Consider the following 15,000-nt stretch of genomic DNA (forward strand, 5'->3'; position numbering starts at 1 on the left):
CTAAAATAACAATCCACGTTGAGCGAATTGTGAAGTAGAAATTCCTATAAAGATAAATAGGCTCAATGTGTCTTACGGCATGAAGTATAGTTCACCCGAAACGGCTGTCAGTATAAGACTATTAAGCAATTCCTTTACTTGTATTTTTCTTTTATTTCTTTCTGCGTATATTTTATCCTTTTGAAGTAAAGTCAGTAAGTTTGGCTCTATCTTCCTTTCTATTTCAGCATCATTTATTATACATACGTACATACATACACACAAACACACCCACACACACATATATATATGACGAGATTCTACACAGTTTCTGGCTACCAAATTCACTCACATAGCATTGGTTGGCCCGTGGCTATAGTAGAAGACATGTGCCCAATGTACTGTTCTATGAGACTCTACACGAAACCACGTGGTATGCAAATCGTGTTTCTATCCGCATAGCGAAGGCTTATTGTGTGCGCGCGTGTGTGTGTGTGTGTGTGTGTGTGTGTGAGAGAGAGAGAGAGAGAGAGAGAGAGAGAGAGATAGAGAGAGAGGAGGGAAGAAAAGAGTGAGGAAGTGAAGGGTTAGAGAATAATGTTTCTGAATATATTACATAGAATATATAACTCTATGATCAAAGCATCAGAAAAATTCCTCTTTTAATGATTATAGAATAAATATGAAATATACAGGATAACGTGCCCAACAAACAGCTTATCTTTACTGTGGTTTTCAGATTCTCATTGAAATTTCAATAGGGACAGCTGGATGATGCAAAGCTCAACACTCTCAGTCCAAATTTATCAACCCGGTTCAGTGTTGGGTTAGGCACCTGATTATCTTGTTTAGATGAGTCCAATTTTGCAAGTATCACCACACACACAAACACACACACAGAGTCACCCCTACACATATACACTCTCACAAACACACTCATACAGCATTTATATAAATACACACGCACATACACACACATAAATATATACATATATATATATATATATATATTTACATATATATGTGTGTGTATAAATTTACTCATAACGCCTCTATTTATATATATATATATATATATATATATATATATATATATATATACTGTTGTGTCTGAGGAGAGTCATTCTCTTTTAGCGCCTTATATATATATATATATATATATATATATATATATATATATATATATATATATATATATATATATATATATGAGGTTGAGGAGGGTATTGGGTTTAACCAAACCCAAGAGGATACAGGTAATACCGAGTAAGTGCTGTATACCGACTAGTTTTGCCCCAGTCGTTGTATGAATAGGACTGGGGATTATAAGTCGTGTATTAGCGTGTATAAAATATTTCTCCATCCTTACCATTGCTCTCTTTATCTTTTTATTTTTAAAGGAATATTCGGATAGAATGGGGCTTGCTAAAACTAGGCCAAAACAGCTGTAAGATTAAACTTCTGTTCATCCTCTAGTTCCTTATGCACTTTGTACTTCTATATGTAAACCAGGTTGGCAAAATAACATAGTCTGCCATAGACACCTGTGCTTTGGTTCTTTCTTTCTTTTTCTTTTCTTCCTTTTTTTGTCATTTTTGCTATGAATTAAATTAATGAATTCAACGGGATACACCGTCTGCAAGTAGTTGGGTTCAGCATATTATCCTCCATTTTCTAATTGTTACACAAATTTTGGGTAAAACCTCCACTTTTACCCGCTCCCATTGATTGCACCTAGTATAGCACTAGTGTAGCAATAATTGGGTACCCTTCCAGCAGTATACTAACTCTCTCACGTTATATATATATATATACGCTCACACACACACATATATATATATGTATATATACGTATAGGCGAACATATGCACTCTCTCACATACTTGTCAGTTTTTTGTGCCACCTTGGTTATCTCTTCTTTTGTTTGATCTTGGAACATTTTCTCAATTAGAGTATTCTTGCTTTCCCTCACTGCAGAACATGTTAGGATAGCTCCTAACACGCGAGGAGCGAATCTTACGGACCTTTTTTTGTCGTTTTCTGTTCATAAAGTTGTTGTTTTAAAGCTGCTGTCTTAGTTATGTTTCTTACTGTTTCTTCCACAGTTGTCTATGTTGTTGCCGCTACTACTGTTGCTTCTACTGTTGCTCTTGTTGTTTTTGTTGCTACTACTGTTACTATTATTTTTGCAGCTGTAGTAGGCACATACATTTGCTGTTATTGCTTTTCTGATGGTGGTGGTGGTGGTGGTGTCGGCAAATTGAAGGGCTCATTTCCTTTTTTTTGTGGGCAGAAAGCTCTGATGTGATTTGTATCCCCGCAAAAGTGACACCTTGGCTTTCTGCCCGCAACAGCCACGTGAACCTTTGCGCTATCTAGTCAGCTTATGTACTCCGGGATAACATCGACGCTTGACTAGCCAGCTCATATTTAGTATTATAATTATTCTCCTATCATAATGTCATACTCTTACAATTATTACAGTTACCAATACTAGTCATATTGGTTTCAAATTTTGGCACGAGGCCAGCGATTTGGGTGTAGTGAGCAACTCGATTATATCGACTCCAGTGCTCATCTGTTTCTTATTTTATCGATCTCGACAGTAGCAAAAGCAAAGTCGACAACTCAACAATTATATCACCATTTTCCTAAGTTCACACATTGACTTAGCTCCACCGTCAATACCACAAGCGTATGGGTTAGTGTCAGAATTGTTATTAATACGTATGTTATTAACGCTTAAGTCACTACCAACTGCATGTTTCGAGTAAATACAGTATCCAGGAAGGTAGATGATAGAAAGACATATAGATAGATAGATAGATAGATAGATAGATAGATAGATAGACTGACAGACAGACAAACAGACAGATAGATAGATAGACAGACATAGAGATAGATGGATAGATTGATAGATACAAACGCACAAAGACGTATATTCACAAACAGAATCAGAGAAAATACAATTAATTTAGATACAGACCTCATAATTTCTTTTCTTAATTAATAAAACCAGATCAAGATACTGCTTGAAAACTTTATATTAGACGCGTTTCTCATTTTATATATTAAAAGAATACATTGATGAACAAATTCTGAGCTATAATTCAAAGCAGTCATGGAATCAAACAAATTTCTTATGAAAATAATATATTGATAGTTGTCCACTTACGTTTACCTAAAGGAGAAGCGGCGAGGAAAATTGAAAGAATGGCGAATGCGAAAACGATGCATATTTATATCTAATGTAACACCTCCAGTACTAATAAACAGCTGGTGTCAATTAATCACAGTTTTTATTACGCCACAATCGAATGGGGTAATAACAACATGCCTTAAAATACTAGCTGACTATTAAAGATTTTTTAAAGACTCATATGTATATTTAGAGTCACTAATTTATACTTCTACACTTGAACTAAATAAATAATCGCTTGTAGGAAAAGTCGCATCATGCGTTAATCACATTCGAACCCTTTTGTATTAAACGAGTCCTTTTGTCACATTGCGCTTTATGTTTTTCTGTTGTTATAAATAACTAAAAGACGTCAGTTTTTGTTTTTTTTCCTTTCTCTATTTCAGAGCCAAAGAAAATTTATATTCATGTTTAAACTTCAAATGAAATATGCCACAGTGATTGGCGCACCCATGGCTATTGACGTCAATTCGTTCTCGTGGTTTTGCCTATAACTGCTTTCTCTGTGGTATAGAGAGCTTAACAGGCATCTGAAGATACAGGATTCGATTCTCTGTAGTCGCCTCCTCGTAACCTTTCTGATAAACTAACTAAAAGCTACAAATGCAGCGCATGTTTTGAGAGGGGTTAAACAATAGGACACACTGTTAGTGAGTACCCAAAACTGACACAACGCGAATACAAAAGGTGACATGACAATGTGGTTAGAACGATCCATTGAGAGCTTTGTGAAATTTATGGCCAAGAAAGATCAAAGACGTCGTACAACCAAATCCCACAATGAGTTACTGAGAAAGATGACTGCAAACTTTTGTGGGGTGCAATGATTTAATGTGAACATTAGGTTAAACATTGAAAGCCTGACATTGTTGTAGTGATCAGAAGAGGAAAACAACTTGCCTGATAATTGACATCGCATGTCCTGGTGACACCAAGATTGAAGAGGAGTAAGTAGTCGAATAATTGAAAGCTATGATGAATTGAAGCGGAAAATATACATGTGGGTAATAAAGAAAGTAGGCGTGATACTAACAGTGACTGGTGTCCTGTGAAATATCAATACCTCACATACGAACATGACTCAAATAGATAGGAACGAAAGTGCAGAAAATTTTGACTGGTAGAATCTGTCACAATATTAAGGAAACTTCAAGGGTACACTCAAATTCAGAATAAACCTCAGATCATATACACATACACTTTGCTATTATACTCGGAATAATATAACGACTAAGTTATTGATAAGCTTGAAACGAATGTATAAGATGAAATATATTAGCTAACATATGCAGGTTTATAATAAATATCATAATAAACTGTTATGTGAAAAATATATAGAATTACGGATCATATATTACAACTTTTATACAAAATTATAAGCCCTGACAAATTAACGCAAGTAGTATAAGGAAACACACACCAAACAGTTGGTCGTTCACATTACAAACAGAATAATATAATAAAAGACAATTACACGCATAACGGATGTTCCATCAAAGCTTACTTAGATTAACGAAGCTCAAATATCACGTTTTCTAGACAAAATATAATTTCGAAAATATGTAAGCCACCCAAATTATAAAATAAACGACGTGGTTTGTCCAATACACAAGTTTAAGTGAGTATATACCGTATTTTCTGGATTATGAGAGGCGTATATTTTATTTATAAGAGCATCCAAAGGGTTTAACCACATCTCCAGCAACTTCACATAGCTGTCTAAATTGAGTTCGAAGCCCTGTTCAAAGATGTATCGATGAAACCCGGCGTGCAATACAGTCAGAACACCCTTTTTCTCCTTTCCTTCCGGCCACAGCTTCGTAGTCTCCGTGGCAACTGTTCATGTCACGTCTTATAACGTTTACAGTGTTCACAGTGCATTGAGCGGCAATCATAACATCAGCTCTTTGATACACCGTGCGAATTTCCAGCCAAATATACATGACAGAAAAAACGTCTAGTGCGCCAAAGGCGAATAAGTAAAGTAGGAAAACAATATTTAATACTGGATGTATGATGAGTAAATCGGATTACATAGTTCAGATACCATAATTATGAAAGAGAAAGGAATATAGATTCTATCTTGAAGGAGGGATGTGGGCACGATATGCTGGATACCATAACTGTGTCTCCTCAGAGAGGAGTATAAATAGTGATATGTCTATTAGTTGGAGGTAATGTATTGTAAAGTTGTATTTTATTGATGTAATTAAAGGAGATTTGACCAAGATATTGAATTCTATGTTCTGTAGTAGGCATTTAAAAAATATATTTGTTATTTTATTTATGGTATGCTGAATGAGGAAGAAATGCTTCCATCCATACAGTGGTTCTGTGTAGTTATCAGTGATCTGACGATAATAGAGGGCCTGTTGTATACAGTGTATATGAACAAGAAGAACGCTAGGGCGTTACAAACTAGCAATCAAAGTGCGATATCCAATATTGGAAATATGATGGCTAGAGCAGATTCTACGTAGGATCATATAACATCATTAGAGAAAAAGTTGTAATATAGATTCAATCATAAAGAGCAGATAAGTACTAGTTATATTGGATGAAATAATTTTTTCCAGAGATAAGTAGCACCTGTGGTGTCTCTCTTAGTACTACGGTCTGTTGTCAACCAGTCAACTATAGCCACGTTGAGCTGATTCCAGATGCCATGCCTGAAGCTTGATGGCTTTCCACGAAAAGACATTTGGTTAACAGAATGGTTTTTATATTCCAGTTCTTCTCCAACTCACAGATATTGAAATTACTGATACAGTAATAAATGCGGAAAGAACAAATCAGATGAGTGTGATTTTGATGATAATGATGATGGCACATGCATAGAAGAACAAGTCCTGTTTCCATTTCATTGTATATGCGCTGTAAGGAGGGGTGTATCTCAGAGCGTTTGATGTATTAGTAATGCAAATTTTTGCCCGAGGAAATGAACACGTATAAATGTTTTCCCTTAGAATCTATGGATATTGCAAATCATATTTTGTAATATTCTTTTCATGGGGAATGCAGCAACAGTCACATGTGATTAGTGGAAACGTACGTAGCAATCAAAGGATTTAAGAATAGCCATGAAAAAGTAAAAAAAATTTTCAGTGGCCAGTATATAAAAATATAGACCTATTAAGGTGAAATCATGAATACAATTATAATTTAGGGCATAGAAAATCGTGTTTCAACGATTTAGTGTCTCCTTTCAGTATATCGGAAAGAAATTTCTTCTATGCCCTTAATTATTATTGCACATGTATGTATGTATGTATGTATGTATGTATGTATGTATGTATGTATGTATCTATCTATCTATCTATCTATCTCTCTATCTATCTATCTATCTATCCAGGATATTATCCATTGTGTTGTTTGGATAAGTGCAAACTTGTTCCTAGAGGAAAACAATAACTTGCGTAATTTTGGTCACTTATAAAAGACTAACAGCAAGCAAAAGACAAAGCGAAATGTGACAGAAGGAAGTGTTTAGTACAAAAAGAATCAATGTTATTAACATGTAATGCGAATATTCCTATTTATTTAGTTCAAGTGCAAAAGTAGAAATCAGTGTCTCCACTTCTCTATGAGACATAAAAAAGATTTTAGTTGCCAGCTACTGTTTTACAGCATGTCATTATTATCCCATTCAATTCTGGGACAATAAAGACTGAAACATATTGTCACCAGCTGTTTACTAGTATTGGAGGTGTTACATTAGTTATAAATGCGCATTGTTTTTGCATTCATTCTTTCAAGATTTTTCGCAGCTTTCTCCTTTTGGTATACGTAAGTGAACTTTTAAACATGTCTTTTGTTATGGAGTTTGTATGAAATTTGACTGTTTTGCATTATAATTTAAATATGATTTTAACAACTTAATTTGTTCGTCAATGTTTTCTTATAATACATAAAATGGGAAACGTGTCTAATATAATATTATCTGGCAGTGTGTTGACTTGATTTCATTGGTAAAGAACAGAAAATATAAGGTCTATATCTAAACTAATTGTAATTTCTCTGTTTCTCTATGGGAATATATGTCTGTGAATATCTATCTATCTATCTATCTATCTATCTATCTATCTATCTATCTATCTATCTATCTATCTATCTGTCTGTCTGTCTGTCTGTCTACCAATCGAACAATTATTATTATTATTATTATTATTATTATTATTATTATTATTATTATTATTATTATTATTAGCATCTTCTTTCAATTCTATCTCCATTTCTTGCCGAGTGTCTTCCTAACACATAGGATAGAGAAACTTACTGTATACATTGGTAGGCCATTAAAATAAACACACCAGATTGTTAATTTACAGAGTCATGTGATAGAGAAACAAGGGAGACAGAAAGAAAAAGGAAAAAATAAAAATAAGAAAGTAGACAAATAAAATAAAGGGGAAAGGGAACGAAAATTTACAGCGACAATGCTCTTCTCAATACGTGTGACGTATCGGTTAAGACAATCTTTTGCACTTCCTGCACAGATGATAAGCCAGGGATCATTCTTAAATAATTTTCAGTTCCTTTTTTGATCATTCCAAGTGCTCCTACAATCACTGGGCTTCAGATGCCATATCTCTTCCATTTCAATTAGCAGATCTTTATATTTTATAAGCTTATCAAATTCTTTTGCTGAGATATTATGGTCACAGAGTATGCTCACGTCAATCAATAAACAGACTTTATTGTTTTTGTCTTTCACAACAATATCTGGTTAATTTGCGTTGATTGTCAGAGCTGTACATACTGGGAATTCCCAAAGAATAGTTGCATTTTGTCCCTCAGTTACAGCCTCATGTCTCGATTTGTACTCTACAGGTGCTAAAACCTTACATCCAGAGAGTAGGTGGTCCACTGTTTCTATCCCATCGTTGCAGTATCGGCACTTTGGCTCTACACTATTTTTCATCACATTGGCCAGATAGTTCCCAGTCAATAAGCTCTGATCTTGGGCGGCCAATATAAAGCCTTCACTCTCTGCCTTTAGCCCTGAGCTCCGAGCCACTGATGGGTATGCTTCCGGTCTACATCAGCTTGTTTGCTACGGGCCACATATTTGACTTGCAGAGGCTTCTATTCCCACCTGTCACCCAATTGTTGAAACACATTTTTCGTTGCTATTGATTTCACCTTCTTTGCAACTACATTTGCTGCACTCCCCTCATGCTGTTCAACCTGGGTATTATGCATAAACTCACATGGAAATTTTTTTGTTTGCTCTCCTTCATAACAGAATGAAGCTTCTTACGTCTTTCATGTTTTTCAACGAGCTTTAGCACCCAGTCGTTTGATGTTTCAAGATATTTTGCCAGTCCAATTGTGATGGTTTTGTAGGAGATTCCAAATTGGATCAAGCCTCACCCCCCCCCCCTTGAGCTCTGGGTAGGTAAAGAAGATGTGTGTCTGCCTTTGGGTGGTGCATGTTATTGCAAGTCAGTTGCTTACGGATTTTCCTGTCAATCTTCCTTATTTTGCTCGTATTCCAGTTCAATACATTGAAACTATAAATAACAACAGGAACTGCTAAAAATTTTAAAAAAATAAGAAATTTAATATACACACGCGCACACACACACATACACAAACTCAGGCACACACATATCTATACCCATAAAATTCTCACACTCATGTATCTACTTGTGTTGTTCCTCTTTTTCCTTAAAATAGAAAACAGTTACAAGTTCGATCATTTCAAATTACATTTCTAATTTCAGATGATTATGACACGACTATTTCCTTTTTGCTTCTTGTTTTTGACAGCATTAACAGCTTTTATAGAAGCACATTACGTCGGTAAGTCTCCAATCATATACGAAAATACTGAATAACTAAACTTTTGAAAATTGTCTAATCACCGAATCTTTTCTTCTATTCAACCGATCAGTCTTTTCGTGTTTTGATTGTTTTACAGTTACCGATATTTCATTTCGATTGTCACGAATTGAGTATATGTATACACATGTGTATACATACATACATACATACATACATACATACATACATACATACAAGCATACATACATATATATATATATATATATATATATATATATATATATATATATATATATATATATATATATATATATATATATATAAATATATCTATGTATATATATATGTATGTATTTATATATGTAAGTATATATTTGTGTGGGTATATGTGTGGCCTAAAAGTGGTAACGTAACACACAAGTGGACGTTTTAAATCTCCGTCAGGAATTACAAGGGGCTTATTGAATACTTCCTTTATAGGTCCAGGCGTGGCAATGGTAAAAAAAGCTTACTTCCAAACTACATGGTGCGGGGTTCAGTCCCACTGCGTGGTACCATGGGCACGTGTCTTCCACTATAGTCTCGAGCCGATCAAATCCTTCAGTTTGGTGGATTTGGGAGACGGAAAATGAAAGACGCCTGTCGTATATATATGTATATATATATATATATATATATATATATATATATATATATATATATATATATATATATATATATATATGTATATATATATATATATATATATATATATATATATATATATATATATATATATATATATATATATATATATATATACATATATATAATTCAATAATAGAATGAATTCTTTTACAAGAATTTATCAAGTAGCTAGCGTAAAAAAAACCTAAGGGAAAAAATCCATCATTTATACCCGAAATATATATTTATATTTATATAAGGGCATTACTATACAATAATGCCTCACGCTATGAGGGACTCTAAGGTCAGACTACCATAAAAAAAACACATTTTTAACGAACGCGAGGAAATGCAACTCTCAAAGCCAACCCCTTAAAAACAGACTGAATTATAGATCATGATTTCGTAGTTATTGTAGTTATTTTGTAAAAGAATTCATCCTATTATTGAATTTAAATATATTACCAGAATATATTCAGTGCTGAATTTATTCTGAGAAAAAAACACATGTACCGAGATGCAATTCGAAATTCCCGCCACTTACATAGGCAAATAGCGATGAACAGTCTTCTATGTACTATATTGGATACACGATGTTCGTTTGGTATGTTGATTCTCTGTTTACTGCTATTTTTCTTGACCATATTATACTGACGAGTAGAGGTTGTATAATACTACAATAACTACGAAATCATGATCTATAATTCAGTCTGTTTTTAAGGGGTTGGCTTTGAGAGTTGCGTCTCCTCGCGTTCGGTAAAAATGTGTTTTTTATGGTAGTCTGACCTTAGAGTCCCTCATAGCATGAGACATTATTGTATAGTAATTCCCTTATATAAATATATATATATATATATATACATATATATATATATATATACATTAAAATATATACATTAAAATATATGGGTTCTAAAGGAGGGGCAGTAAGCCACCTAATCGTCTTCAGTTAACATAATTTTTTTCATTTTAAAATAAAAGTACACTTTTTGTAGGCTTCAATGATAGAATAATGCAAGATGAATTCAGAATCGTTAGTCGCATTGAACAAAAATTAGAAAAAAAATGTTATGAGGTGAAATGCCATGAAATTTCATGTCAGTACGCGAGGAAGTAAGTTCGGCTCCAAGCAAAAATGTTAAGATAAGTATATATTACTAAAATGAGTGGTTGCATTCCAACGCAGCGCCGGGCGAAATGCTTAACGTTGTTGCGTCTGTTCTGAGTTCTAATTCCACCGAGTTTGACTTTACTTCTCATATATTTTATTTTCTTAATTAAGTATTTGATAAAGTTATTTTTAATATGCTGTTGAATTAGGGTAAGTTAAACTTTTGTTATTAATTTTCTCTTTCAGTTTAAATTAACTTGCTTTCTGCTTTCTTTTTTTTTCTGCTCCTTTGTAGTTGCTTTACTTTTCTTTTTATTTAATCAGGCTAGTTCATTAATGTGTTATATGCTTTAGATATGTGCATCTAAATTTATTGGGGCAGGAATATAGTCATTTTTGGCTGTGTCTCTATGGGCAGACCTGAAGGCATGTAGTAAAGTTATCTAGAAAAAGCGCATTGGTTAAAATTGCTTATATTCTAAATTTACTTTTTAAATTTCAAAATTCATTAGAAGGGATTTTTAACTTGTGTATATTTGATATGCTTTTATAATTACTGTTGTATTGAATAATTATTCATAGATCTAGATTAGCAGCAGACAGTGCTATTCTCACCAACTCAAAACCTAGGTTACTTCAGGTGAGCCAGGTAACTGATGGTTTTGGGGTCTTGTTGCTTGTAACTTTTGGTGAGCCATGTTGCAAGCAACAAAATGGTAAAATTCCCTGTCATTAATTTGGTGTGGATGGTAATATCAAATAATTAAATCACAACATATATCTAAATTAAACATGAAAAAATTGAAATATTACCATCACTTACACGGAAAAATTGAAATATTATCTTTCAGTATTTTATAAGTTAAAATCTTCAATTATTAACTGTCACATTATTAATTATCTTATAATAGCAATGCCTGGAAAAATCATGGATTACTTGGAAGAATGCGAGCATGAAAAGTAGTATTCTTAAGATTATAAACCTGGAAAAGTACAGGACAAGTTATTACACCTGGAAAAGTAGAGGACAAGCTATTACTTCCAGTAAACTAAAGAATAAGAACCTTTTTACTTAAAATATTGCAGCTAAAATAAAAAAATTTCAATATTAAAATTGATTTTATTATAGTTTACAAATAACACTATACTTACTTAAGTAGAATTTGGCTAATTTACTACCTTAAATACCTAAAAAATGTGACTAATTAGACAAACTTACAAATTAGCTGAACAGTTTTGTACAATAAATTTAAAAGACGAGAACTGTAAAGAGTGATAAATTAGAAGAACTGGCATTCTTTGCTGCAATATTTTAAATAAAAAGTTACTTATTCTTTACTTTACTACAAGTAATAACTTTAGCATGTCATATATATAGAAATATATATATATATATATATATATATATATATATATATATATATATATATATATATATAATTAATTATATATAAAGGGCATTAACTGTGTATCAATGCCTCACGCTATCGAGGGACTAAATAAGTAAAAAAACTGCCAAAAATATTTTTGGTAGTTTTTTTTTACTTATTTAGTCCCTCGATAGCGTGAGGCATTGATACACAGTTAATGCCCTTTATATATAATTAAATATATCTATGAAGAAACGATGAATTTTTTCATTACGAAATTTTTCGTTATTTTTTCATTATGAGGTTTTGTCACGCTGACTACTTGATAAATTCTTATAAAGAATCTATCCTATATTATATGATATATATATATATATATATAAATTTGCATGATAATACAAGTTCGGTGTTTATTGCGTTCTATTACTAGATAAATGAATAAACGATGTAACGTATACTGGATGTAAAAACGAACGGGAGACAAACCGAAGGTCCGTAGGCTTCTGTCAGTTTCTGTATACCAAATCCACTCACAAGCTTTTGGTCGGCCCGAGGCAATAGTAGAAGACACTAGCCCAAGGTGTGAAGCAGCGGCACTTAATCCGGGACCATGTACTTGGGAAGCATGCTTCTTTCAACACAGCCACTACATTTACTTTTGAGAGTAGACTTACATGAATCTCTAAATGGAGATAATACGGGAATTGAAAAAAAAAATTAGAGCGTAAAAATGTATTGGAATGGACGATTGGATGCACACGCATGTGTATGTGTGTTCATGAATATGAGCATCTTGGCATACACGTTTAGTTTTATAGAAATAAATGAACATGGGTATACATAACTATGTTTGTGAGTGTAAAGAGACTTGTGGTAGAGACTGGGTGTATATAGTATAATCAACAAAATAAATAGCTGTGGGTGTAAAAAAGTGTGCGTTTATCGATGGATGTAATTAATTGCTTCATTGGACAGATTGATCTAAGTCGACTGGTTTGATTTAAATGCGTACCTTCTGATGTTCAGACATAGAATTTGATGATGAAGCAACTGGCCATTTCTGCGATTGCCTTAGAATACAAAATTGTTAAAATTAGCAATCTAGGTGACTCCTTTGGGTTAGGCTACAGAAATGATATTTCCTTGTAATAAAAAGCAAAATTTTCAAGGTCATGCTGACCTAATTATCTAATCAAATTCCTCGAAATGCTTACTTCTTTTCACAAATCTCCTGATCTTCTGGCTTGTTGCCATGATCCTCTGTTTTAACTGTTCTATTACAGCATCAAACCTGTTTTTCCGTATTTTATATTCCTTCTCTAATTTTTCCCAGTTTCCCCTTAACCATTGCTCGATTTTTCCTAGACCTTAACTTTCCCGCATTATGTCGCTTACAATGCGTCTTTTCCACCATGGTTCTTTTGCTCCACCATTTTTTGTTTTCTTAAGTTGTGATTTCTTCTCAGCAATAGCTCGGACAAGATCATTTGTTAGTGTTACACCCTCCGTGATCCGTCCTTGGATTGCAAGCAATTCATTATCTAGTTGGTTCATTTCCCCTGCATGTCCACCCAATACAGTATCAGGGTTCACTGTATAAAGTTCCTGTTCTGCATCCTTAACAGCTCCATCACCATTTCTCTTATTATTATTATTATTATTATTATTATTATTATTATTATTATTATTATTATTATTATTATTATTATGTTTTTTTTTTCTTCTTTCTTAAAATTTTTTCCCATTTCTCGCCGAGTGTTTTCCGTACAATTAGGGCAGAGAAACGTTGTATGCATTCCCAATTTACACACACAAATTCATAGGTAAAACATGTATTTAAGAAAAAAAAAAAAAATCATGAATGGATGTTGTTTTCACAGCGATAATGGTCTTCTTAGTACATGAGTCGTTCCAGTTAGCACGATTTTTTGCACCTCCTGTAGAGATGGTAAGCCTGGTATCATTTTCAAATAGATTTCAGTACCTTTTTTTTATCATTCCTAGAGATCCTACAATCACTGGTATGGTAGTCGCCTTGAGGTGCCACATTTTTTCAATTTCTATTATTATTATTATTTCTATTATTATTATTATTATTATTTTATGTTTGACTTTTGTTTTGCATTTGTACAAGTTGGATCCAAGTCTCACCCAGAGACCCCAAGAGACAAGTTAGAAGTTCATGTAGGTGTTATGCCTAGGGTACCATATATTTGGATTTGTACGGTTTTGTTCAAGTGAATGTTTAAGAAACCATAAGAAAATTATGTTTGCTTTAAAATTTGAGATCACATAGACAGTATTTTACGTAGGATATGGGCAGTTCCCATGAGCACTATCTTTTGAACTTCAGCCATTTTGGGGTTTCCTGGTATCTGAGCTAGGTAGTAATCCGTTTCGCTGTCATTCCCAGGGCACCTATGACAATAGGTATTGTTTTCGTCTTCAGATTCCACATTTTGCTAATTTCTATTTCAAGATCTTTATATTTGCTCAGTTTTGCTCAGTTATTATTATTATTATTATTATTATTATTATTATTATTATTATTATTATTATTATTATTATTATTATTATTATTTTTATCATTTAGGGTTCACGAATTCTAACCAGCAAACAACGCCTATACCAAAACCTGAATACCAGAGTTTCCTGTACATTATGGGATTTAGCACTTCACATCAAAATCTTTTGTGTTGTTTAAGTCACTTTCGTGGGTAGGAGAAGAACGTATCTGTTCATTAAATTGGTATCAATATACTCCTCACACGTTTATCTTTTTATCAAAACAGGACTGGAAATAGAGGTAACTGATCCGACTAAATTTCATATACGGATTGGAAAAAAAAGAACAAAAGTTATTATCTAAGCATTATTATATAAGTTGC

At 33.1% G+C, this 15,000-nt stretch overlaps 1 protein-coding gene across 1 annotated transcript in view; it reads left to right on the forward strand.

Moving 5' to 3' along the window:
• Positions 1–6,873: 6,873 nt before the first annotated feature.
• Positions 6,874–15,000, forward strand: part of LOC128248056 (uncharacterized) — a 12,709-nt gene continuing 4,582 nt past the window's right edge. The window contains exons 1-2 of the mRNA XM_052968446.1: positions 6,874–6,964; positions 8,905–8,983. Coding sequence (XP_052824406.1) covers positions 8,905–8,983 — 79 coding nt within the window. The 5' untranslated portion in view covers positions 6,874–6,964. The remainder of the gene's footprint in view (positions 6,965–8,904; positions 8,984–15,000) is intronic.

Source organism: Octopus bimaculoides, chromosome 6 (genome assembly GCF_046866305.1).
Source record: "Octopus bimaculoides isolate indiv1 chromosome 6, ASM4686630v1, whole genome shotgun sequence".
Lineage (NCBI taxonomy): Eukaryota > Metazoa > Mollusca > Cephalopoda > Octopoda > Octopodidae > Octopus > Octopus bimaculoides.